The following is a 27,398-nucleotide window of genomic DNA, read 5'->3' on the forward strand; positions in this document are numbered from 1 at the left end:
TTTGCTCAAGAGTTTTCCCAATACATATAACTCAGCCATGTAAATTGTTAAAACAATAGATTACAAGAAAGATCATGAAGACACCAGGCCTTCCTAAAAAGCCAATAGAAAATCATATACATCTGACACACCCAATACCTGTTTCAGGAACACGTTTAACGTATAACATAATTGGGCAAGAGCAATCGAACTTGAGTTCTACAAAATTTTAACCAATGGATTACGCTATAAACTTCTTTTGGTAAACAGCATTCTGTTGTCTCTTATCCTTTCACGTTTCAATTCTAAAGAGGGATTATTTGACAAAATCTACAAATGGTTGGCAATCTTCCAGCTGAATAAAATTTCTTGTATATTCCTCGTATAAAAACCCCCTATACTTCATTTGTATCCGAAAATGAGAAACCACCTTTTGGCACTTTTCAGTTGTAATTCCTGCTCCACTTCCCAAGAGTTTTAAGTTGAGATCAAAATTATCTATTTCATACTCTGCTGCAATCTAAAGCTTTGATTGTTTCTCGACGCCATGTAGCTGTTTCTGGATCAAATCTCAGTTCCCACGTAGGCCAATAGTGCAAATCCTGCTTTAACGTCAATACTCGAGGCTTGCCATTCAGATGGACTGTCTTCACACGGACAAATTGTCCATGTTCTAACTCCTGTTAAAACATTGAAAGCAGTCGGACTGGTACATTTAGTTCACATGGTGGAATGAAAACCGGATGAAAAGAAACAGAAGGCATTAAAAATCTATCTATCACGTGCTTATTCAATTTTTATCATGTTCTTTTGTTTAATTACTAGCATATTCGTCAGATGTAGAAATGTTATAATTTTCATATTTGCATCCATTTTACTTTTATCCTGAATTCTTTGAAAATAGATGTCTAATCCCGACTTCCCTATGTAGGAATTAGAATTCCACCTCGAGTTTTCAAGTTAGAGATGAAAAGGATCCACATATGAAAATTTTAATCCATGTTTACATCTTAAGGATATGGTGGTAGTTAAACGAAAGAACATGATAGGACTCAAATGGGAATTGTACCGAAGAGCCCCTTAATGTACTTACTAATAAGTACGCATCTTGGAGTTAGATAGCATATACATTAAGTAGATGTACCTTTGTCACAAGAACGAAGGCATCCAAATCTGGTGTCGGTTTTCCATTAACTTCAACTATCCATTGGAGAGCATATAAACCATATCTATGAACAGGACTGCCATGGCACCACCTGATAACAAAAAACATGAAGTGCCAACATCAATTTATGAAAGCACATTCATAGTCCTAATTTAAAGAAGATGATTCACATAGAAAAATCTCATAACTCATATTGGTTCAATTTAGAGTTTTCAACATGAAGGGTAACAAAGTGTACAAGCAGCATACATTTACTTGGCTACAGGTCAATGATCATATCAACCAAATATATATATGACTAGAGGGGTAGCTAGAAGAAAATTCTTACCTTGCAACATAAACTCCATGACCTTCTTCAGGAAGAAATCCAAGGGCACGGACTGCAGCATGGGGTTCCTGAACAATGCACCCACACCAGTTTATCACGCGGCTTGTGCCATTCCCATCCCTAACATCTGTTCCCACCATAAGTTCAATTTCACGTCCCTATCAAACCAATAGATTGAAGTAAGAAAGTGAATCATTCTACAGTTCTTTTACAGAAACTATAAGACAAACAATAACATAGATATATATTCAAGAATGCAAAATCTTCCAAACAGAAATAAATATAAACAGAAAGAGGAAATCTGTAATGCACAAATATTTATTTACTGACCTGACGGAAAATTGTCAAGTTAAGCTTCCCATCATTATCACCATCATCTAATATTTGGCAAGCATCTTCTATGTCACGGAAGGAAGTAACTGGCTTTTTATTGACTGCCAACACCATGTCACCCTGTTCTAAAAGATTTTCAGCTTTAGACCCGACTAAACAACCCTTGACACGTAAAACCTGTCGTCTAATTGGATCTTTCTTTACAAGAGCCTTGCAAAACCAAGCAGAATTTAGTGTCAATAGTTTTTCTTTTATTTTCTTCTTAGAGAATTGTCAACATTAAGATATTGATAATATTTGCTTTATTGAAAACAAAGATAGTGCTAATACTACTAAATCCAGTAATGTTTTCTAATTGTTATATCCTGACAGGTACGCTTAAATTCCATTAACAAGTCAAACTATCTCAGAGACCAATGAAGGATGAGGATGATCAGTTGTGCATGGGAAAATCCAATTACACCACATTGTATAATTTCTACAAACATCCCCCAATACATAGTATCGCCAACATAGTACTTTTAAGGGATAAAAAAAAAATAGAGATCATTTTTACTGAAATCTATCAGCTGCAACTTAACAACATAGACAAATAACGACATTAAATGAGTGCTTCAGGAGCAAGTACAGCATACCAACTCCAACTTCGATAATGCTAGCTTTGACCATTCTTGAGTAGCTTTACCTCACAAGGCATATCCAACTTCAATCATAGATCCATCTAAGCTGATCAACTCGTAGCAAAATCCTGTACTTATTTTCACTTTCATGAATTAATTTTCTATTCCCTGCTATTTTTATATGATTATCAGGTTAGGATCTGTCAATTCGTCTATTTCGAAAAAAGGATCTGTCAATTCATCACTTCCACAGAAGTAGTTCTCCTAATTGTCCTTCAACATTATTCCCTTAAGCAGGGATGACCGAATATCAAATAGAATGCATCAACCAGTACTGTCCTAGTTCAACATAAAAACTGAACCTAGATGCCAAAAATTTACAAACTTAAGGAAACAGTGCAAAATAACTGCATAACTCAAATCTAGATGTGTCCCATCAATGGAGGATTGCATAGTTAGGTCAACTTACAGGCCACCCAGACAAAGGATGGTTCATTATGCAGTATGGAATGAAAAACTGGTTGGTTTGGTTTCAGTCAGGACTGTATAGGACTACAATGGACCAAAGTTAAAAAGAAAAAAACATTTATGCTTCAATATTTAGAATTTTAAACCCCATTTTTGAAAAAAATACACAAAGAAAAAAAAATCCTTAATTAGCCGAAAACCCTCCTCTTTACTCTTACTTGCAGCCTCTAGAGTTCCTCCAGTAGCCTCCTCTCTTTCTAGCTGCTCTCTCACTCTCTTCAGCTTCCTCCCTGTCAGCCTTCAAAAACTCCTTTGCAGATCATCCGCAGCTACAAGTGATGAAGCACCCCTCTGAGCTCCTGCAACTGCATGTTGTCCGTCTCTCCACTTATCCTCACCTGCAGCCAGTTGCATCTCTTCCTCGCGCTTGTTTTCTTCTCCAACATCCTCTGCATTCTTCCCATGGCCGAATCTTGGACATTCTGTGCTGCTCCTCTAGTTTCCTGTTTTTATTCATGCTTTCTGTTTTTTTTCTTTTGCTTTGGGTTCTTTTAGTTTTTTTAGTAATAAATTAAGGTGGGTTAAAGTATCATGTCCTTACATGTAGAGAAATATGTAAAAAAAAAAAAAAAAAAATTAATTAAAAAGTAAAAATAGAAGGATAATTATATGTTTATATGAGAAAATTATGTTAATCATCTAAAGCGTGGGGTATAATTGTTGACTAAAATATTGTATTATTTAATTAGTTGAGATGATATAATTAGAATTATACTAAAATAATAATTTTATATAATTAAAATTCTATTAGAATAAAAATTTCGTCAGTAGCTTATAAATTTTATAAATACCACAAGTATAACAACATAAAAAGTGAAAAAATAAATTTTATATTTTTTCTCCAAAAACCATTATGATATCGGAATCAAATAAAAGTATTTTAAAATTATAATTTAAAATTTTCTTTCAAATCCTAAAATAATAAAATAAGTTGAATTGACACTCATTTATCCAAATCGACTCTCATCACCACTATAAACAATGTTAGAGAAATACTTGGCCTCCTCCCGATTTCGCCAGCTGCCAAGAGTAGGGGCGCGTGAGCCACAGGTGGTGCTGGAAAACTTTATCCAGCCCAAAAATCGTCGCATCACCCCTAAAATATCCTGATCGGGATAGATTTAAGCTTATCACACGCGATTCGACCTTCTAGTTTTGTGCACGAGGTCTAGCTTCATAGATCGCTGTAAGGCTCCGTTCGACTTCTTCAAGCAATTGCCAAGCGTACAAATCTACTTCTCCAGTCGGTTATGCTCTTAAATTGCACTGAGCACCAGCAGTTCTCCTTTCGATGCATGATCTAGCCGCAATTAGACTTCTTTTCTCTCTGCGTGCACGTCTGCAGATCCGGAGCTCAGATATGGGACAAATTTCACGATGCCAATGGTAATTCGACTTTTCCGCGTGCGCGCCTCTTCGACTAGCCTTTTCTGGTCTTTTTTTCCGGCTCCGCATGTGGCCGCCTCTACTTTTACAATACCAGCGCAGATCTGCTTCCCCTGTTAGCCGTTCTGACCAGTCTTTTTGGTCCTTTTGTCTGTCTCCTCCGCAAGCGGTCGCTTCTAGTTTCGACCAGCGCTTACTTGCTAGACCAGTCTGTTTCCGGTCATTGTATTTAGGCTTACAACATATTTCTCTTTTCTAGTGCTGATGAGAAGGTCTGTTCTTTTCCTGTGTGATTAGCTATTGGTTATGATTTTTTATTATTTCTAGTACTCTACAATGATAAAATAAAAAAATTGATTATTCCTAATTCGAATAACCCCTCATTACAAATCAGTCATGTAAAACTTGATAAAATTAATTATCTTACTTAGTTAAGATTTTGTTTATTGTTTATCAAAACTAGAAGATTTTAGGGTTACATTACTACTAATATGAAGAAAGCAGATGTTGTTAGTTTGGAGTATAATAGATGAGACTCTAAAAACTCTTTAATAATGTCTTGTTTCATCAATTCTATGCAACCTCACATTACCCGAACATATCTGTCGCTCGATTATTTCAGTAAAAATATGAAATACAACATCTTTACATAATCACAAGTGGATAATAATGCCCAAATTTATGAACTCCGCAATAAAGTTTATGGTACAAAACAAGAAGAGATGACTATTTCTCAATATTTTTCTCAACTCAGTAGATTATAACAGAAGTTAGATTACTATCAAGATTTTCAAACAGATTATCCTGAATATGCAATTAAATTTCATAAACTGATATGAAAGAGCAGATTTATGATTTCTTGGCTAACTTGAACACCAAATATGATCAGATATGAGTCCAAGTGCTTGATAAAAATCCTCTTCCCTCATTACAATAAATTCATTTTTATCTTCAAGAAGAATAAAATAGAAGAAATATCATACTTCACATAGCACCAGTTGAGAAAGGTAGATTAATTGCTTAGTCAGACCAATCCATAGATCCACAGAATTGTGACTATTGTGACAAGTCGATACACTAAAAAAACTTATTGAAAATTGTATGAATGACTAACAGGTCGTGGGAAAATGAAAGGTGGACCTATGAGAGTTCAAAAAAATTTGGTTGAGACAAGTAAAACACCTGACACACCAACAGTTGGAATTTTTTCCACCGAAAAGATTTAAAACGTAAAGCGTATTATGTCTCAATTTAACTTTTCATAAGCTATTGGTGCATTAAACATAATAAAATCAATATTTTCAAACAAGAGAAATGACACTGACAAACTGCAGGATGACTTTTCATAACTTAATTTGCAAGTTGAACATGTGTGATATCATTACACCAATTTGAGGGGAGGGGGTGTTGATTAGGATATTTTATTATTTTATTATTTAATTAATTTATTATTTAATTAGATGAGATGATATAATTAAAATTCTATTAAAATAATAATATCATATTTTAGAATTCTACTAAAATAACAATTTTCTTATAAGTTAAGAATTTTATAAATATCTCAAGTGTAACAATATAAATGATGAGAAAATAAATTTTATATTCTTTCACTAAAAATTAACAATAATAACTAGGAAAGTTAATGTTTGCAATAGTTGCAGGAGATTAGAAAGACAAGTGAATGAGCATCGTGTCACCAAAGGCTTGACATTTGACAATTTGAGGCGTTGCCAACTGCCAACTCTATGCTAGTTTCTTCTCCTAATTTTTTCCTTCAACAACTTCATCTCTTCAACCCAATCAACTCTCTTTCTCTCTCTCCCTCTCCATCTCCATCTATCTCTCTCCCCATATTTATACACACTCAAACACACACACACACACCCTCTCTCTCCCCCCTCAAACAGGGATGATATCTCTCTATTTCGGTTTGGACCAGACTGAATCAATTTTCACCAATTCGGTCCCATTCACACTAAAATATAAATAGTCTGGTCTTTGATCCTTGTCCTCCGTAAATTTCTTTCCTTAGTTCGATCCAATCCTGTCTGATTTGGTCCGGAACGAACACCCCTACCTAGACAAAGAAACTCTTTAAAGCAGTCGATTTTTCTGACCTGTCTTACCCAAAGAAATCTTACTCTTATAGGTTAACCTCATAACTTAGACAAGTAAATATCAAATGCATGCTCTCGACAACCTAGAATCACATGCATTACAATGTACTATTTAATTTAGTGTCTAGTATAGTTAAGTAACTTCGAAGACCTTGTGACAATGAATGCTCTAGCCATCTTTTTTTATAGTGCCAATAGGGAAAGGCTATGGGATTTGGCAGTTTGCTTACAGAGCATCCAAGAGTGATTAGGGGATCCATCTTGTGAGGTCAAGAACAAGAAGAAACTTATTGGCCTTAATCCTCTTCTCATTTTTGGACCATGTGAAAATAAATGAATAGAAGGGCTTCTGAAGGTTTTATGTCTAAGTTTTCTATCTCTAGAGGCCTTTAGTTCTTGCCTAATTTGCTTTTTGTTTTGCTCTCCGTGGCCCCTTGGTGCAGTTGTCTATCTTTTAGTCTTAAAATAAAAAAGAGCAACTTCTCTTAACCAAATTATTCCTAACTCCATGTTTATGCAGCCTTAATAACAGAATTAATATTTCCTTTGAAATTGAGAAACTTATTATAATATGCACTCAAGAGAAATGAAGAACACACACCTGGATCCAATTATCACTCAGACCAAAACTTCGAGCCTTCGAAAGTAAAGTAGGATATAGTTCAACCTCTAGGATCCTAACACGTGGCATTGGTCTTTTCACACCATTTATGAGGAGAGCTGGCCCATTTGCACCAGTGATGATTTTTTCAAGAACTTGGCTGATACAATCAATTGGGATACCTCTAATAAATTGATGATCTTCAGATGAACTACAACCAAATTTCAGCTGAAATTGGCAATTTAAGATCTCAGAAATCAATAATACAAAGCCAAATAAGTTGGAGAAAAGGAAGCAAAATGCAGAAACCTGAGTTGAAAAGCTTCCCCAAATTGCTCGAACCCTTCCCTGCTCATCAGTTAGAACACCTGAAAAGGTACTGCCAAAATCTGGAACAAGAAAAGAAGGTGAGAAACCAAAAGCGTGACATAAAAATGCCGAAAGCAAAGAAGTGGTATCTCAAGTGCAGGAAACCATTGTACCAGTATCAAGCTCAATGACTTCCATATTTGTAGCTCTGTACCGTGGACAATCGGCTGAACCAATATTCAAAGCAGCATATGGATTGGTAACAATAGATTTCCTAGATGTTGCTTGAAGGCTTCTACTTAGACCAATGAGGTAAACAGAATCTCCACGGCAAAGTGCAGGCTCTGTTTCAGATTGCACAAACATAATTAAGAGATAGATAATGATAACGTAGAAAACAAAATTACAAACACACAACTTATGAGTACCAAAAGTATCCATTTCTATCTTCTTCAAGCCTTCAGCAACAACATAAAATTTTTTCTTCCACTTATGTTACAAGTCTGAGTGGAGTCATCCTCACGAACGACAGAGGAAAATGTTTCACTCTGATATTAATTGGATAAATTTTACATTATAAATCCTTACTTTTTAGCTCAATTTCAAGCTGGTCCCCACCTTTAAACTTAAAAATTATAGACTTAACATCTAAATTTTTCCTTAAGCAAATCCTTCTATCAGCCAAACGACCCAGTAGAATCTTGTGTGTAATTCATTTATACCCCTAGATTAAAAAGTCAAGCACTTTTTTTTCCCTGCTCCAAAGTCTACTCCTAGCTATGGTGGATAGGAGGGGAAAAAAAAATCAGAAATGCAACTATCTTGAATGCCCAATAAGCTATCTGACACTTGTTTGGTCCTTACTTGGCAGTCATGTGATGTTTCTGTCTGCTGACTAATGATTAACTGATGAAAAGATTTGATTATGAAAGGATTAGTCGGACTTAGACTTCAAAAGTCACAACCTTGGAAGATTCCAACTAAATTTCTCCCTATTGCAAAAACCCACACAAACATTTAGATGCCCATCTTCCATGTAAATGTCCATAGGCTTTTTTATTTTTTCTGGGGTAAAGTCCTTCAATAGGTTTCGAGTAAATGAATTCAGCGAAAACATAACCAAAAGTAAAAGAAAAATTCAACAGCAATTCAAGTATATGATCCTAACAAAACTTGAAAGAATTTCCCTTGAAATTCTTTAAATTGTTTTAGCATCTTGTTAGAATAAAATAACTCAGTTGAATACCAAAAAATATTTTAGAAATTCATGATTTATTTCAAGCACAAAAACTAATTTATACATGAATTAGACAATGGATCAAGTTAGGATTGAAATTAAATTTCATAACTTGTTCGTTCCAAACAAACCTTGGTTTGGAGAATAAGGTCTGACAAACCTACGCATTCACCAAGTTAATTCTGAAGATTAAAAAGAAATGTTACACCTACCTGGAAGTAATTCAGCAGCACGAACAGCGGAAGCACCAACAGATCCCAGAGCAGATGGGTTATATGCAACAAGTGCATAGTTGTGAACTGGATGAAGAAAAACCACCTGCACTTAAATTAAGCATTTTAATTGAAACCATCACCAGAGAAACTCTTTTTATTTCCAGAGAATAATACTTCACGGCTTTATTTTGTGAAAGTTTACCTCGCCAGGAATTTCAATGGGATAAGCAGCAAAGGACAATATCACATCAGACACAGATACCGCAACAGTGTTCCTGTCAACTGCAACCAAACCCAGACTCGAGGAGTGATATATGATGACACCAGTCCCAAAGAAATTTTGAGAGTGGACACCATCAAGCATGCAAGAAGGTGGCACATGAACCTGCAAATGCAAATGTAAATAACCTTGTTTAATTTTTTTTTTTTAGAAAAAAAAAAAATTATCCTTCTAGCTGCACTCTTTTTTGAAAGTAAGATTGATCCTCCTTCTTCCTTATTCTATCTCTATTATCTCTATTTGCTCTTCACTTAGTAATCTTTTCATTCTCAACTAAGTTAGCATTATCTTTTGGATTACATCAGGCCTTCCCCGGTCAATTTCTAGACCAGAATCACCCCCTGCATGCCATTTGATTCCTGGTGCTCCATGTATGATTTATTCATAGGTATAAACAAAAGCAAAGGATCAGAAAAATCAAAAGCTCACTTTCGTCGACAGAGTGCTTTGTTGAAAACAACTATATGAAACATCTCAGGAATTACCTCAAACATCACAAGCGTAGGCTCTATCACACGCTCAGCAAATGAGGCATTAGTAGCAATAGCTGTTGCACCTTGATAGTCTCTTGAAACTGAATTTTCCATGGTGGTTGCATCCTCCAGCTTAACTTCTCCACTTTCTTGCAAAGAACAGTCAGCAACAATTCCATCAGTAGACAGATCCTCTTCCAATCGCCTTTTCTTTGCTCCAGCACCAGATTCATCCCGAGGATGTTCTTCGTCAGAAGCATGTCCACAATTGGTTTCCATACTACTAACACCATCAATCAACTCTAGATTACTACCTGCATGCTCTTGTTCAATACGGGTTTCCTCGGCACATAATGAAACAGGACCACCATGTATGCCATTTTTAATATCATTAGTACCAGAATATTGGATCATGGACCCAGGTTCAATTGCAGGTTTAGCAGTCCATAGACCAGAACTGTCATCACGTGTGTAAATTTGTGGTGGAGTATACCATTCATGCCGGTCAATTGTCACCAAGACAGACTGCAGCAAGAAATAAGTTGAATAGTTGAAATAAATCGCCAAAAAAACTTAAATTCAATAAATATATACATAGAAAGATGAAGGCAGATTATCTGAGGTAATATCAACGAAGGGGGACAGTCATCTCAAAAGATTCAGCTCAGCAGCATCAAATAAAGAAAACCTATAACTTTTTTTATCAGAAAAAACAATTTTACAAGCAAGCACCTAGGGGATTTGATGCCATCTATATACAGAAGTATATACAAGAATGCTAGACAAAAGATCCATATGTCTCCTAAGTCCTCTTCAACAAAGAGAGGATGTTCCTTGAAGAAAAATACTACGGGTATAGAGCTAATAACATAATCCTACAAAAAGCGGAGCAAAATATCCTTAAAAGCTGTTCTACTCCTTTCCTTCTAAATAAGCCAAGAGATGGCCAAAATAATCAGGGAAACAATCTCCAATTCGCCTCCCAAGCCAACAACTCATCTGCCATCAAGAAACAAATAAGCCAGCTTACGTTCAAGAGAATCAAAGACATGTTTCATGAATGGCTAGTTTCTAGGCACCAGAAAAAGAGAATGTCTACCTTTCAGCAGCAAAGCATAAGTAACATTGACCATTCGGCTATGTTTGAGTCATACGGAAAGTTAGGAACATGAGAGCTTTTGAGGTTAATGTTTTATCTTTTGATTGTATAAAGGATATCTGGTTTTAAAACCTTTGGTTTTTTTATTTAGGGTCATCCTCTATATACTTGGGAGGATTTTGAGGATCTAATTGATATTTTGAATCACATGTAAATACTTTGGTGAACAGGTTGTATCCTCTTGATGTCTTTATTGGTATACTTTTCTATTTCAAAAAAAAAAAACATTGACCATTTGCATCTTTTCATGATATTCTCAATTTTAAGGACGTGTCGCCCCCTAGCTGCCTCCAATGTGAGAAAGAAATGAGAAGAGTAGCTTCGCTTGTCCATATATGTTTTCCAAGGGAACCACTTGATTAATAGGACTTGGCTCCAAACTTCCCATTTTTGTTCAGATTCCATCATGTCTTATCCTCACCTAGAACCTTCACGTCCCAATAATTAAGACTCTCCATAAGCTGAATGCCACAAACTACTCATACCTTGGGAACAATCCAATACTGAAAATACCAGTAAATTGCTCCTCTTCAAGGATGTCTCACCATACCACCTACTGTCCAAAACCTCCCCAGAGCCCATCGTGAAGCTAATCAGCTCACCTACTTTACTCAAAACCTTCTTATCCATTCAAAGAGCCTTCTCTCTTAACTCTCTCAATCGCACAAGTCATTCATCCCTTTCTTTCAAGCAGCATCAGGCAAAGAAAGGCACAAAATTGTAATCTAGTTCATTAAACCACATTAAATTCAAGGAAGCCTCTCCATCAATGATATTCATTTACTTCAGCAAAAAGAGAGAAAAATCCGCTTGACTTATCCAGAGGAATAAGAATTTACAGATGCAAGTTCTAAAGGCTAGAAGACCAAACTTTGAACAGGAAAAACCAAAACTGCAAAGAGACAAAATATAAAATTGGTGAAAAATCCTACCGTATAAACTAATCCTATACCTTTCTACGATGACGATCCATGTAGCTTATATATTCCAAAGGCACCCGAGCACCCTTAGATAACTTTGACACAACAGAAATTAGGTCCTCAAGTCTTGAGATATTCTCACCAGCAAACTTCTTAATAATGGCATGCCGAGGAACTCCAGCTCGAAATAGCATGTATCTGTGATAGGCAAATAAAACAGTTAAGTAGGAGTTGATCTACAGAGAGAAGAATAGCGGGAAATGCAAGGCAGGGATCATCTTTCTCGTCCAGTAAAGAATATACTGAATGGTTCTTATGTCTCGAAAACATAGCTTCTGATAGCAGTACATAGAAAATATAAATTAACCTTTTCTATCAAAATAATTGGCTTGATCAAAGGATCATGTTGCGATTTTGGATCACAAAGGAATGATTAATGCTTTCTCTTAATATAATAATTGATAACTTTCTACCAAAGAAAAAGCATAGATAATCTATGAGCACAGTAGTAATTTTTGTAACGGGTGGTACCCTCTTTTTAGTACCTTGTTAATATATACCTTACACTTTTTATTTCACAAAAAAAAAAAAAAAATCTACGAGCACAGTTACAGAATGAATAAAATGCATATGAAGCAGAAATTAAATTGAGTCAATTAGCACTATAAATTTTCATGAACTTAGTCTTACCCAGGTTCTGCGACATAGGGAAGACCACAGTGGAAACGAAAATTCCTAGCCTGTTTCAGTCAAAATGTAGTATTTTTAATGTCCATCAGTACAAGCACAAGTGAAACATTAAAACTGCAGAAAGATAGAACCAAACTATCATGTAAATACGTGGTGTCCCCTTGGCACATTTACTTCAATACAATTTCATACTTTTATTTAAAAAAAAAAAAAATAGAGCGAAACTATCATAAGCTCCATCATAAGCCTCATCATGTCCTTCAACCATGGGTGTAGACCCCCATAAGCCAAGGAACTACTTTATCAAATTGCAAAATTTCGATACATCTGAACTGTAAACGATCAAGACTAGTGCTCCTAACAGGTTTAGTATGCATTTTGTCAACAGTGACAAAGAACTGCCTGTAAAATGCACTAAAAAACAGAGAATTCCTAAACTTGAGCAAAAAGGTTAATTTTGACAAACAAGACATTTAAATTGAACACAAACTAGCTAATCCAGTGCTCTCAGGTACACCTTAAAAGTATAATGAGAAAAACGTGTCTGTCGTCTCTCAGCCTACATACTACCAAAAGCTGCAAAATCCAACTTACCTGCTGATATGACAGAGGGTGTATCACTGCACCACTTATTTCCAGAAAATAATCAGGTGTTATGGAGTGCAGATCCTGAACCTGAAGCACAAAATGAAGAAACAATTAGGCCCACCTATCAGACTAAGCAATATGGCGAACAAAATGAATGATGCCCAGATAATTATTGCTAGCTAGTTCTGACAGTATCTTGATACATTGCACGGAATCCTGTGACAATGAATGCCACATTAGTCATTCCAGCTCCACTCCAGTTTTCGTCATTGAAGGCATGAAATAATTTTTAATCGATTGACCAATTTTTTAGAAAGTTAAGCAAATAAGAAATGACACAATCAGACTCTCACAGGCAAGCAGGACACCAAGCATAACAGATGCAAGCCAGACAGACTAATAATCTTCACAAAAGGCCCAAATGTGGCAACAAATAATTATCAACTGAGGACCTCTTGGCCCAAATGTTGCATCTCTTGATGCCTTTAATGTTATACCTTTTTATTTCAAAAAAGAAATATTGGTGGACTAATTTACCAAATTCTTAAGCTAATAGAAGATGAGTCAATCTTATTATTTATCTTTCTTTTTCTTTTTAATAAAAGAAGAAGCTTTGTTAAAGCAGAGAAGGAAAGAATATATAAAGATGGAGAATAAGTTATCCTCCACAAAACCAAGAGAAAATTAATAAAAAAATAAAAAAGTTGGAGAACAATATGCTAATATTTGTGAAGTGCCCATGTGCTTTTGCATCTTATTATTCATCTTACATACTCCAATAAGTTTCATAGACATGGAGAAGAGTGCATAACTTGGTCCCAAAATAATGGAAAAAAAATGCTCAGTTTATTAGTTTCCTAGTGAACTGCTATAAATTTTTTTTTTGAGATAAATATAAAAATTAAGCAGCACAGATAAAAAAGATTAATAAGATAAATATATAAATAAGTGATGCAAATATTAGAAAAGCATAGCAATCCAAAATATATGGTCTAATATTATTCTACCAAATGCGAGATTCGAAAAAATTAGCATAAAAATTTAAACAAAGTCATTAAATCCACTACATAAATTTTTCTCTCTCTAATCTAGCAAAATCAACTAGACATGAAAAAAGAAAATAACCATCAAGACATACCCTTAAGTTTGAGTGCCATGCCCTTTCCTCTCAATATGCAATTGATTATGAGAGAACTGTATATGACATTAAAACTGAATTTAAGAATTCAATCCATTTGCTCTACCCTTCCTATTCTAGATTACCCTAATTTCACATCTTCGAAATTGACTTATCCACACACAATTCTGAAAGACCTTGTGGTTCAAATAATGAATTGAAACCGAGCAGAAGAAATGGAACAATAGACTTCTTTGTCTTACCATTTTATGTTCGAGCTATACAAGAACATGAAATTGCAATTTTCCACCAAAATAGCGACATTTCATAGATTGATATTAAGATCACTGTACATACAATATGTTCTTTTTTCAGTTAAAAAAATTCAGCCTACTAAACATGTAAGCTGCAAAAACAAAGCTGTCTTCAATAATCAACCGCCCCCCCTCCACCCCCCCCCCCCCCCCCGCCCCCAAAACAAAAAAAAGAATAAATACGGGAATTATGTCATGTTCCATCAAGATGACAATCCTATAATGTTTTTTTTTTAAATAAAAGAGATAATATATTAAGAAGAAGGAATCAAGGGGATGCCGCACATGTAAATCCTATAATGTTATCCATCATTACTGCTGCAACATGTGAGTGTCAATCATCTCCAGCTTAGTTACTTAAAAGTATAGCATACATAGACAAAGGAAAATTAACTGATCTCTAAGATTATCACCCAAAGAGAAGTTTCTTGCCAACACAAGAAAGAAGTCACTTTTCCTACAGATAGAAGACACCAGTACCTGGCTATTTAGTTTTGTCTTTTCTATAAAGAGTAAATACATGAAAAAACTGAGAGTTGAACATTTAAAGAAGCAATGGCCAAGAATTATTCTCACCACAAAATTCACAGACAATGATGTCCCACCCCTTTCAATCTCTAATTCTACCTTCTGCCCAACACAATCATCAAGTAAAGTCTCCAATTTCAAAAATTGAGTAATCACCTGCAATTGGATTTCAAAATATTGAAGAAAATCATCCAAATGGCATTCACATATTTAATACTAAACAGATTCATGCTTTAAAAATTTAAAAGATTCCATATAAAGGGGATAGAATTAGATTAGATATTGTTGCTTCTAATGGAATATCTTGAACACAAATTTAATTAAAACAGTTATCCAAGTAGACTACATAAGGATCTTACATGTAACAAGCAAATATCATCTCAGAATAAACAATGTATTAATCCTTGAGGTATACATTGGTGGAGATTATAAACAGTACCAGTTGATAAGCAATCTACTACGAGTTATTGTACTTTTCTTAGAGGCAATTTTGTTACTTGGAGGAGTAAGAAGCAGAATGTGACTACTAGGTCAAAAGTAAAAGCAGAGTTCAGGATCGTTGCACAAGAAATTTGTGAATTATTATGGTTTAAAATAACTTTGGAAGATTTAAGGATCAAACGGGAGGGCCAATGGAATTATTTTCCTACAAGTCTCTCACTAACACTGCTCATTATCCTGTACAACACGACAAAATGAAGCTCATTGAAGTACATAGATCCTTCATAAAGGAAAAGTTCGATAGGGGATTGAGTTATACTTCATACAACAAATTCAGTTTCTCTATAATTCCACATAATGTAACTATTATATTGTTCTCGTTGTTGATTACAGAAATAATACATGGATATTTATAGAGGTACCAGGAACCAAAAATAGGTAAATAGCTATATAAAAATGGCTATACAGGACATATCTTATGCTCTAACATTTAGAATTAGATCCTCTCTTGATATTCTACCTACACAATTCTTCATACGTCGTTAGTCAAATTCGATACAAGTGTAGGAAATTCTGTATAAGAAAGATGTCCACCAAATTCAAAAGAAAGCAAGGGGGAGGGGGAGGAGGAGAGAAAGAGAGAGATCATAATTCTAAGCAGCTTCTTGAAATTCAAGACACGGGGGGAGAATATAATCATAAAGAGCATAACTTACTTCACCATTCACACGAACAAGCACATCACCTGGCTCCAACTGCTTATGAGCTGGGCCACCTGGCACCTGAAATATACCCAAGATTTTGTTAGAAAATATACCTACAATTATAAAACTTTTAAAAATATATCAATTACATTTATCTCGCAGAACTTAAAAGAATGTGTACTCACCACAGAGTCAACCACAAGCATGCCAGTTTCTCCTAGTGGCGATGCATGGCGTACCATCTGAATTAGTAGAAAGAACAAATATACCAAAGAGGAGTCATTATTTACACAAAATTTATCCACTAAACCTAAAAAATGTCCATAACAATCTCAAATCTTCTGACCTGCTCTGTCTCGCTCTTGAGACCAAGCCTACGTATCTCATCAAATCCTTTATGGACAAAGGTCATCTACATCACAGATAATTGATGCTGGATTCTTATCAAAATAGTTATAAATAACAGATACTAGATCAGACATAAAACATAACCAAAACAATATGCAGAAATAACACAGATAATATATCTTCGTATACATAACAACATGGCTCCATATTAATGCCATAGGAACACCGAAAATCATGAGAATGATTATATTAACCCGTTTATTTTGAAACATCCATCATAATTGAGTTGGTATTTAAAAATTTTGTGATGAAGATCACTCACAATTTTTGTACACCTAAAGATATACTAATAGAGACAGCAGCAACGTTTTATGTTGAGTTGTTTATATCTAACTAAATAACAATTAGACCAAGAAAGGAATCCGACTAAGAAAAGGAATCTTAAGCACATAAAAACATACTATCATGCAAGTGCAGAGGTTTAAGACTCTTGCTAACAGCTTTTTTTTGGTAAAAAGCAAGAAGTTCCCAGGACATTTTCTTTTATGGTGCATTTTGATCTAATGGGTCGGGACAACAAGCAAGAGTCTTCCCCATTTTGAAGCTTGATTTGGTTAGTTGGGGGATCTACAGTATCAGATATTTGAGACAAATTATTCCACAAGAGCCAGCACTTTGTGGGTAATCTGGAAAACAGAGGAAGCAGAGAAATTTCAAAAGCTTTTTTCGAAAAATTTTGGAAGGTTATTGAATCTCCCCTCCATGGAGTTGGAAACAATTGGTGCCTACTCTAGACCTGTGGTTTAGTGATCATGCTACTCCATTTATAGTGCATTAGTTAGAGGACCTAATAGATATACTAATGTTAGTTGACGTATATGTATTCATTGTATAAGGTATGCACCTCATGATGGTATGAGATTAATGCTGTACTTCTGTATTAAAACCCATCATTTTTGTTGACAATATCAGCTATCTTTACCGAACTGCCTTCAACAGTTCTAATATAACTTCCACTTAATGTTTAACAATCAAAAAGAAAAGAACCGAAGAAGAGGAGGCGGCCCAAACAACAAACCTGGAGTGTACCGCGAGGAATGGATATTGCCTTCCACTTAGTCACATAAGACTCACTGCTGGTCTGAAGAAGTTTTAATGCCCTTACAACCTGCAAGATGAATGGTGTCACAGCTTTTAATACCAATCAATCTGAAAAGAACTTTTTTATAAAAATCTGGCAGCAACAAATGGTGAAGATTCCAGAAATAGAGTGCAACAGGGAAATGTGAAACTCAGATAGTTGTCCCAAAAGCCAAAGCAAATCTGAATGGCATTAAAACATAAAATAATGGCATTAAGACATAAAATGACAATAAAAATCACCATGAAAACATGTGATTTAACACTAAAAGTGTATGTGCATATGTCATAGATAGGCACTCATTTATATGAGTAGCTAACTAGCTACCACCACCAATAGCACGGATATGATAATGCAAGACTAGTGAAAAAATATAAATCTGAAACTAAACACATTACCCATTACCAGAGTTCACGTGGTGGAAATATTTGAACAAAGGGCTCATATGGTCATGGACAAATTCAAAAAGGAAAGGAAAAGGAAAAAAAAACACCTTATATACATATAATGAATAATCTTGCATGCATTCTTCCAACATTCAGAAAAGAAAGACAATTTAAATGCTCTTCAGTCCAGAGATTTGCTTTAGATATTTGTATGAAAATTTCTAATCACTATAGATGCTACTATATTGTTTTTTCAGTGTGCACAAAAACCATATCCATATTTTGTATTAACTTCCAAAGTTAGATAAGAAAATATAGAAGGGAGAACATACACATTTTTTTTTATGATGCTTGAATCAAGAAGAACTTTGCTTCAATATCTGAAACTCCTTTTTTTCGTGGTAACAATATCTGAAACTAACTACATAATTTCTAAATGGAAAAAATCATACCACCAGAGAAGGAAAACTTTCCAATCACTTTAAGAAGTACATTGATCATACACACCCAGCATGTGCAAGGAACAATAACAAAACAGCAAACACAAGTAAATCAAAAAAAAAAAAAAAGAGAGAGTGACCAATGTCAGTACATATCTAGTCACGTGCTTAAATGCTAATGTAATCTAATTCAACCATAAACAAAAAGCCAATATGCACTGTGTATTTACAATTTCCCATTTCTATATGTCACTTTAGCTGAGTGACCTATTATTCCATAAAAGTTAGGCTGAAAAAGAATAACCAACTTTATTTTGACATTAGAGATTAACAATTTTATTATTTTATATTTAACAGTTATTCATTCTAGAAGAAACTGGGACACACTTATGAAGAAGTTATACCGAAAGGACCATGATTAGTCAGTTAGGAAGATAAACACTAAACACTCACACGTTCCAGAGGCAAGAAGAAGGCTGAAGCACTAGACGACTTGCTCCCAGCATTCAAGGCGACAGCCCTGCCCTGCCAATCAATGACTGGGGACCCACTTGACCCACCCTTCGTACCTGAAGCGGCCTGAAATCAAAATTGCAAGCAAATATATTTCAATAAGCCACATAAATAAATTGTTATATGTCTTGAGGCAAGAGAGCAATGGTGCAAACCATTTCACAAATATATTGAAATCCACACATAACAAACATTCCCCTATATTTCAAAAAAAAAAACAACCATTAAGAGTTGCGGATAAACTACTGGCAAAGTACATCATATGAGAAAGGCATTCTCATCCGCTACCCAGCCTGTCAATGGAATATGCAAAGAAACAACTCTAAGTGGAACATATCACAATGCTATTCCATCTTATCTTCTTTTCATGATTTCTACCTGAATTACATCTTAAGCACTTAGGCCACATTTATGCCACTAGAGATATGGTAGGGTGGCATAAGGTGGCCTAACCTATCCTACCCAGTGTTTGGCAAACAATTTTTTTGTGTTTGGAAACAAAACTTTTATTGGTAGTAAGACATTACTCATCCCATGATGGGTGGTATTATTCACCCCATGATAGCTGAAGAAAAAAGTACTACCAGAATAGTCTATGATATTTCCTAAATATCATTTATTTTCTTTCCTTCTTTTTCTTCATTTTCCTTTTATTCTCTTTCACAACTTTCTCCTTCCTATCTCTCTCCTCACACAACTTCAAAGTGTACCAGAAAGCATTTCTGTTTCTTCTGGGGTCGATTTGACAATTTTTTGGGTTATTTGGAAAGAGAGAAATTTTAGAATTTTTGAAGGTAAAAAATATCAGTAAATAGGTTGAGATATAGATGGTATCATTTTTCTGGATACATCTTGTTAGGGCATGACGTTATTAGGGATGAGAATTTTGGGAATGTTATTAATACTCTTAACTCTCTTGTAAATTTTTATGAACGGTACCCCCTTGGCACCTTATTAATATATACTTCATACTTTTTATCTCAGAAAAAAAAATACAATTTCTCTTACCTTATTAGACAGTATATAATCAACCCATTCTACATCAAGAGTTTTTTTTTGTTTTTTTTTTTATTTTAGCAAGATTCTTCTTCTTCATTCACTTGGATACGTTATTTCATATTTCTCATAAACAAAAAAAAAAAATCTTGTAGAAGCTTTTGCAGAGAGGTATTGCAGATGATGAGGAGAGTTGATTTGAACTTCAAGGTTTTATTAGAGTTTTCTAGTTTGATTGAAGGCAGAGGATGAGGTTGGGAAAAAGCTTGCTGAGAGAAGTGAGCAAAGAAGATGGAAGGCGGTGGTTGATTGAAGAAGTAGTGGTAGCACGGAGGTAGAGGCTAGTGGTGGTTGAGTGAAGAAGAACTAGATATGGTAGCCAAGATGTGTGAGAACCTGAGTAAGAGAGATAGAAAAACGTGGAGAGTTGGCAAACAGAAACAATTGGAGAAGAAGCATGATCTATCATTTTAATAAGGAACTTGAGCTTGGAGCTAGATAAATACATAAGACTTCTCAACTCTCTTGTTGGGGTGTCGATTCTTGGAGGGGTTGAGGACGAGCCTCCATGGAGCCCCAACAGGAACCGGCAGTTTTCTGTTAGATCTCCTTACTTGCACTTGACCAACAGAGGGAGAAGAGTTGAAAAGTTCCCCTCAAGTATGATTTCAAAAGTGAAGGCGACTCCAAGGGTGACTTTTTTTACTTGGGAAATGGTTAAGGAGAGTATTCTCATGCTTGGCTGATTAGAAGATGGAGAACTTCAGTAAATTGCTACTATTTGTGCAAAACTGGGGAGGAGACATGCAACCATGTTCTCCTTTGGCGCTCGTTTGCTCATTTGGGTTTGAGTCGGGTCATTGCTGGCACCACAAGGGAAGAGTTGTGGACATGGAAGGACATACAAAGGGATAAGAATTCTCTAAGGCTTATCCCTTTGGCTACCTTTTGGAGAATTGGGATGAGAGGGATAGAACGACTGTTGAAAAGATTGAATTTTCTTTGGATAGATTCAAAGAATCAATGGTTTCAGGCTCTAATTGTTCTGTTAAGGAATCAGTCACTCTACTCTAGTAAAGATTTTCAGGATCTTATTGATATTTTGCTAAGAAAATAAATATTTGTGTATATAAGTTGCAACCCTTGGTGTCATATTGTAAGATTTTGTTCTTTTAATATTTAGTTGTCTTATTTGTGTCATTAACACTATTTACTAATCCTATTTCTTAGTCTTAATTCCATTTGGGAAATATTACTTAGGATACAAATATTTTCCTTTTTTTTCTGGAGACAAGCTTCAGTTAATCAATAGAGTACTTGTAGAAATTTTCAATTTTCTAATTATATGATGTAAACAAACCCTATGATGCTTGAGACTTTTTAGACATATCTAAAAAATTCTGTGTGATATTATAGATTTTTATACCCAAATCCTTATGTCTGCAAGCTATCCCTAATTTAGTCCAAATTAGTTGGTACGAGACCTAAAAGTTCTTACACCAAATATGCAAACTACTAACTTCAAACAACTCCAAACTATCTAACTCCCCGCAAAAGAAATCCAAATCACAACCTTACAAAACCCAGAAACCATAAACCAGCTGCCAGTCAATTCATCAACCACCATTGAGCAGTGAGTAACACCGCCCCAACCACCAAAATGAGAGCTCACCAATTAGTAGATCTCTTGAGCCACACAACAAAACTCTACTGGAAAACACGTAACTCACCACGCAAATTTTCCTACCCACTACCTCTCTCAATCTCGTCTTTTCGTGCGACGCATCCCACAGCGACCTTCAATCTACAACCCTCACTTCCAGTCTATTGAATGGATGGAGTCCATCATAATCCAATGACTAATAGCTAGCGCCTACATCACACATGTCTGTGCCTAAGACTCTTGATCTTAACCTGTTTTCCCTGACTTTCAAATTTGACCAGACCAGTCCACCTCTTTTTCGAAAAAATTCCAGCTTCAACAATAGTGGTTAACACTGAATTACTAATATCCTACTCAAACTAATACAAAATGCAATTCTGTAAGAACTTTGGTGGGAGACAACCTTCCAGCTAAGACATTCCAAACATTCCTCTTGCTCCATGGATACTTCTAATCATCCTAAGCCACAGAGTGTTGTTCCCTAGGAAATCACCAACGCCATTTAGTTAATAATGATAGGTTTTTTTTTTAATCTAATATTCCTAATCCCAGCTCTCCTGAATACTTTATACTTACAGCATACTCCCAATTGATTAAATGGTCCTTAAACTCCTCTCCAACCCCTAACCAAAGGAATCTTCTCATGTATCCCTCAATCCTAGCTGCTACCCTAATTAGCATCCTGAATAGAGACAAGCAATAGAGTGGGATATTAGAAAGGTATGCTTGAACCAGAATAATTCTACCTCCAATGTGAAGAGGCCCCTTGAATGGCTATCTTAGTTTCTCATGTTCACAAAAGGTTATACACCTCGGATTTCCATCCAGGGAAACCTAAAGATAGATGACAGGTTATTCCAACTTACAACAAACAATCACTCTCACTAACTCATCAATGGAGACCTCATCCACATTAATCCTTATAAGTCCGCTCTTACTCAGATTAATCTTTAGACCCAAAATAACCTCAAAATTTTGGATAAGATTCAGGAGCCAGGGAAGGGACTGATTATCATGATTAAGGAAAAGAATGGCATCATCTACAAATCAAAGATGTGAGACTTCTGCACACTCCTTAACTACCATATACCCCTTCACACAGCCCCTTGTCTTTAGTTTCTTATTTGTACTAGTACTATTATTTCCTAATGCTATTAATATTAGTATTTCTTGGTCTATCTCTTCCAAAATTCAGTTATTTGGTAAAATACTTTTAAAGTTTTTCAATACTTAAAACTTCTTAGATATAATGTCTAATAAACCCTAGCTGTAACGTCTAGATTTTTACCCCAAATGTCAAAGTAGGTAAACTAACTCTAATTTGTTTTACATCCACTCTAAATCATGAATCAAGAAGAAACTTTTTTAATACAAATTCTGTGAACTTCTAATTAGTATTTTAAGATATACTAAGGATATTAAGCCCCCTATACTTCCCAACTAATCGTCCGACTCAAATATTCCGAACAAAAAATTAAATCTTTTACTCTATCCATCACTACCTTGCTCAAATTAACCCAACTACTCTCCCATCGTCTCCTTAATGACACAACAACATAAGCATAATTGAAAATTTTTGCTTGAATTATCAGCATAAAAGATCAAATAACTTACTTGCATGTAGAATGTATTGAAGTCATTATAGCCATCCCTGCACCAAACACCATGATCAATGTTACCCACTACATATAGCAAACTAACATGTAAGTGTTTGAAAAGCCAAATTTCATCAGTTAAGATTTACGCAGAAAGGTTCACAAGTATAAAATGATAGCTTAATTTTTTCTAGTAGGATACTAAAAATAAGTAATATCAAGAAAGTGGCAGCTTAATCTTCCATCAAAAGCCTATACAAAATCTTGACTACATGGAAATTAAAGAACTGGATCATCAATGCACAGCCATTACAATTTTATGGAAGCAAAGGAAACGTGATCTCTTAGCTGGAGCAGACTCCTTCACACATTGTGAGATCAAGTAACTACAAAAAAGCTGAATGAACATGTACTGAACATAATATAAGAAGAAGGCAAAGCCAAGCATAGGATTCAAGTCAGAATTAAGCTTGATTAAACAAAAAGCACAAAATGGTCTATACAATAAGTTTTGGATAAACTCTGCCATGGAATAATGACAAAATGGATCCAACTAGAGAAGAGATTATATACACATATTTATCAATTTTGTTGATAATTATGTTAAATGCTTCAGCCAAATCACAATTGAAGTAAAAGTTAGTAAGATCAAGCAAAACTATGACAAATTTCAAATTCAACTATGTGATATAACATAAATCAACCTTATTTTATGCCTTTTTTCTAATAAAAGCAACAGACTCGAAAGATAATGACTGAACTAATCACATACTTCTTATAATGAGGAGCATCTCTATCCAATCGAGCAAGAGTACCAGCTAATATCGAAACCTGCAATTTCATTTCAAAAACAACAAAATAATTTTGATTAAAGAACATTATACAGTCACACAGTGAAGCGTAACTAGCGAACCTGCGAACCTAGTGCTGATGCATAACCTACAAAGAAGAAACCCATCTAAAAGGTGCCTAACAGATATCCTTGTCTAAGGTAATGTGACATAACCATAAAAATTAATGCAGTAACACTATTAAGAACAGACAGGTAACAAAAAATTAGAAACTAGCATGTTGGGGTCCATCTCTGACTGTTCCAGCAGAATTGTCCGAAAAAGGAGCAGTACTAACACAAACAAACAAATCTCCTCAGTAGTCGAGACATTTTCTCACAGCTATTATGTCTTCAAATATATTGAAAATTTTTCTCATTATTATTTCTGTAACACCTATTGCCATTCTCCAAACCAAAGCCCCGGATGGAAGAAAGGTAAATACACAAAAGACTTCAAAAACAAAGGGAACAACAACTAATTGTTAATTGCGGTTACCAGTCTATATTTTTCACCCTGAAAACCTCTAAAACACTAAAATAATCTTATGGAAAAATCTCTTGATATCTTTTTGTTTCTTTTTCTTGTAAAGATAACTTGTGCATCTCAACTAACAATATATCTTTCATTTTTATGTAAACCCACAAATTATCACTCCAATTTAGAACAGGAGTACAAGAACCTAGGGATATTAACTACTGTTTAACCAGCAATGCATAGTATTATTATTTTTGAAATAACGCGTAGTACTATTATTAGCAAAAAAAATACTAATTGGTTGATAGATAATAGTAATGGAATTTTCTCAAAATTAATTAATTATTAGGATTCTTGTGCTGCTTGGACACCTAACACTTGAATTTGGTTCTATTAAACAGTGCAGATGTAGAAACCCACCATAAGTAAAAAGGACCAAAAAATTATGTAAATACCTTCTCCCCACTATCATTGCCAACTACTCTGATTTCAAGTCCAACACATGCAGCCTCTGGAGCAAGAGTAATCTCCTCGTAGCTCAGAAACTGTACTTCATCAGGATTATAGCGAAAGAAGCCAAAATCATGGACCTACAGAAAAATGGATACAAGATGTTTAAGTGTCATTTTCACCACGAAATTCAACCATTACCAATATTCCCAAAGTAGTTAATACCATTTTTTTAAGTGGATAAAAAATTGAGACAAGCAAAAACATGAAAGATTCACCATCATTTAGAGAAAAGGTAAGTAATAGTTTAACATGATTTCTGTTCTGCCCATGAAATATAGTAGGACTCACAATTTCCCATATGAGAATCTACAAAGTATTTTATTATCTTCTTTTCAGAACTGCATACTTGTAACTACCTTGTTCACCAGTCAAGAAAAAATAAAAAGGGAAAAAAAATTCTTGTAATTAATCTTTGTAAATTTGAAATTTTTTCTCATAAGCACGTAAATTATGAATGATTAAGGAAACATATACAAAATAACGATTGGAAAGTACTCATTTGTTAGACAATTTTCCATGCAATTAATTATTATTTGTCCACGAAAATGATTTTAAAATATTCTTAAAGCTTAGGAACATAAAAAAGAAAAGGTGATGTAACTGGTGGAAATGAATGAAAAGTAATCATACCAAATTCATTAACATGTCAATATAATGTCCTAATGAACAATATCTTGTCGTATATCTAGAAAGTGATGTGGCTTGCTTGCATTGTAAGTAAGAACACTTCATCAGACCAAGTCAAACATCCTATTCAATAAGGGTTAAGTCAAAAACATGACCAAGAAACTGCATTGATCAATATTTTGTGTAGCTATGCGGAAGATACACTCATCTCATTCAATCCTGAGAATTGTAGTCAAGCCTCCAGTTTCCACTTTCCAAATGTTTAATGTAACTCTATCAGTGACATCTAACTCCCCTCATAAATGGATCAATCACCAGTTTATGTCGATCCTATCCTGTGTTACCATATCCACTAAAGGCACATTAGTAGTTTTCAACTCCCCTGAGCCAGAAAAAAAAACTACTAACCTTTATAACAAGTGAGTGTATATTTACTTAGAGAACCACCATTCATGACTCACTTGACACCCTTCTTTCTTCCTTTTCCTTCTTTTTCTTTTATTTTTCGAAGCAATTTAGAGACACAAGGATAAAGTGTTAAACGCCCCTTTATAGGACTATTAAGTATCACAAAATAATGTAATCAGGAAAAGCATAGCATCTGATATCACTTGAACTCAAAGCACAGAGTCTTGTTAAAAAAGACGAGACGGAGAACACCATGAAGAGAACGCTCACTGGATCTCTATATATAGGGTGGACTGCAATTTCCTCACGATTTACAAACATAGCCTCAGCAACTACAGGCCCTGCAAAACGAGAAATTTTAAAACTATTAATCAAGAATTAGCAAAGTGAAGTTGCAAAAGCGAATTTGTTAACGAGGGCACTGCAAGAACTTGGAAGAAGAGAAAGGGCGGGAGTCAAACGCACACAAACATATATGAAAAGTTAAAAATTCATTACATGTATGCGAAAAGGCCGTGGAAAAGAAGAAAGATTTATACAGCCCAAACTTAAAGAAACTTTCGAAAAAAAAAAAAAAAAAAAAAAACTTTTCGTTTCTGCTTTTTTCCAAGAAAAGAAAAAAAAATAAACAGCAGATCGAGAAAGAGAACGGAATAAGAACATTCTTCGAATTGATGCTTAACTTCATCGGTACTCTCATGTCAGCTCCACTCAGCAGCCTTTTTCACACAAAGAAGCAGTCGAATAATGCATTTGAAAGTAATGACAAAGACAACCAAGATTCGGAATTTCCACAACTATTTACTAAACCAATACATAAGTCAAAAGAAAAAAAAAAAAAAAAGGAAACGTCAAAACAAGAATGAGTAAAAGAAAAGACGAGAACCTGGTTTAACAACATGACGATTTGTCAGAATTATCCCGCGGCGCTTATCGACAACAAACCCGGTCGCATAACTGGCGCCAGCGGCCTCGGTGTCGAACGCACGGCAAGCAGTGGTCCTAAGGACGACGACGGCGGGGACAACTTTGTTAAGGGCTTTCCGCCAATCCTCAGCGGTGGCAACGTTCTCACGGAATGAAGGATCGATCTCCATGCACAAATCCGCTTTCATTTGCGATTCCGTCCCCATTGACGCCTCCGATCCCATTCTCTCGAGTTGATCTCCCATTTCCGTTCACCTCACACTCCTCCTCTCCGACTACCACTTTACAAACGAGTGATAGCTATAAGATTTTCTCCGAAAAATAACAAGAAACCTGAAGGGAGGAGTTAGGGTTTCGGATTTACAGATTTGAATTTTGGGTGAGGGAAACAGAGAGAGGGGGAAAGAGAGAGGGGGGAGGAGAACTGTTAGTCCGCGTGCGTAGAGACGACGAGTTTGATTTTCAGTTGCGAAGTGTTGATTTAAATACTACTTGCGGGCGA

The 27,398-nt window shown here is 35.2% G+C and overlaps 1 protein-coding gene across 4 annotated transcripts; it reads right to left on the reverse strand.

The window, feature by feature from the left end:
• DEG7 (DegP protease 7) lies at nt 1-27,335 on the reverse strand. Of its 4 annotated transcripts, XM_088212633.1 has the most exons (25): nt 26,856-27,335; nt 26,222-26,310; nt 24,877-25,011; nt 23,887-23,945; nt 23,134-23,170; nt 18,801-18,926; nt 17,459-17,548; nt 16,379-16,444; nt 16,218-16,274; nt 16,045-16,110; nt 14,936-15,043; nt 12,935-13,015; nt 12,341-12,390; nt 11,683-11,848; nt 9,970-10,096; nt 9,584-9,885; nt 9,021-9,203; nt 8,816-8,921; nt 7,540-7,710; nt 7,367-7,446; nt 7,058-7,285; nt 1,803-2,015; nt 1,473-1,630; nt 1,124-1,235; nt 1-659 (listed from the first exon to the last, which is right to left on the reverse strand). In XM_088212633.1, exons 1-25 carry the CDS (start codon nt 27,139-27,141, stop codon nt 483-485), a joined length of 3,273 nt encoding a protein of 1,090 aa, XP_088068759.1. In that variant the 5' UTR covers nt 27,142-27,335; the 3' UTR covers nt 1-482. The 4 variants fall into 4 exon arrangements, with proteins under 4 accessions (XP_088068759.1, XP_088068746.1, XP_088068753.1 ...); XM_088212620.1 differs by having other exon boundaries at nt 9,584-10,096; XM_088212627.1 differs by having other exon boundaries at nt 9,584-10,096; nt 26,240-26,310; nt 26,856-27,334.
• Between the last annotated feature and the right edge of the window lie 63 nt (nt 27,336-27,398).

This window comes from Carica papaya, chromosome 1 (assembly GCF_054855325.1).
Source record: "Carica papaya isolate Zhongbai chromosome 1, ASM5485532v1, whole genome shotgun sequence".
Lineage (NCBI taxonomy): Eukaryota > Viridiplantae > Streptophyta > Magnoliopsida > Brassicales > Caricaceae > Carica > Carica papaya.

What these genes read in the sequence shown, in the direction of transcription:
- DEG7 (XM_088212620.1), bottom strand. Translation starts at nt 27,141, where the DNA reads ATGGGAGATCAACTCGAGAGAATGGGATCGGAGGCGTCAATGGGGACG. An exon ending in GATGCTCCTCATTATAAGAA is followed by an intron (nt 23,171 to 23,886) that starts GTATGTGATTAG and finishes TGTTTGGTGCAG; the next exon opens with GGATGGCTATAATGACTTCA. An exon ending in CATTGTCTGTGAATTTTGTG is followed by an intron (nt 13,016 to 14,935) that starts GTGAGAATAATT and finishes TTTGTGCTTCAG; the next exon opens with GTTCAGGATCTGCACTCCAT.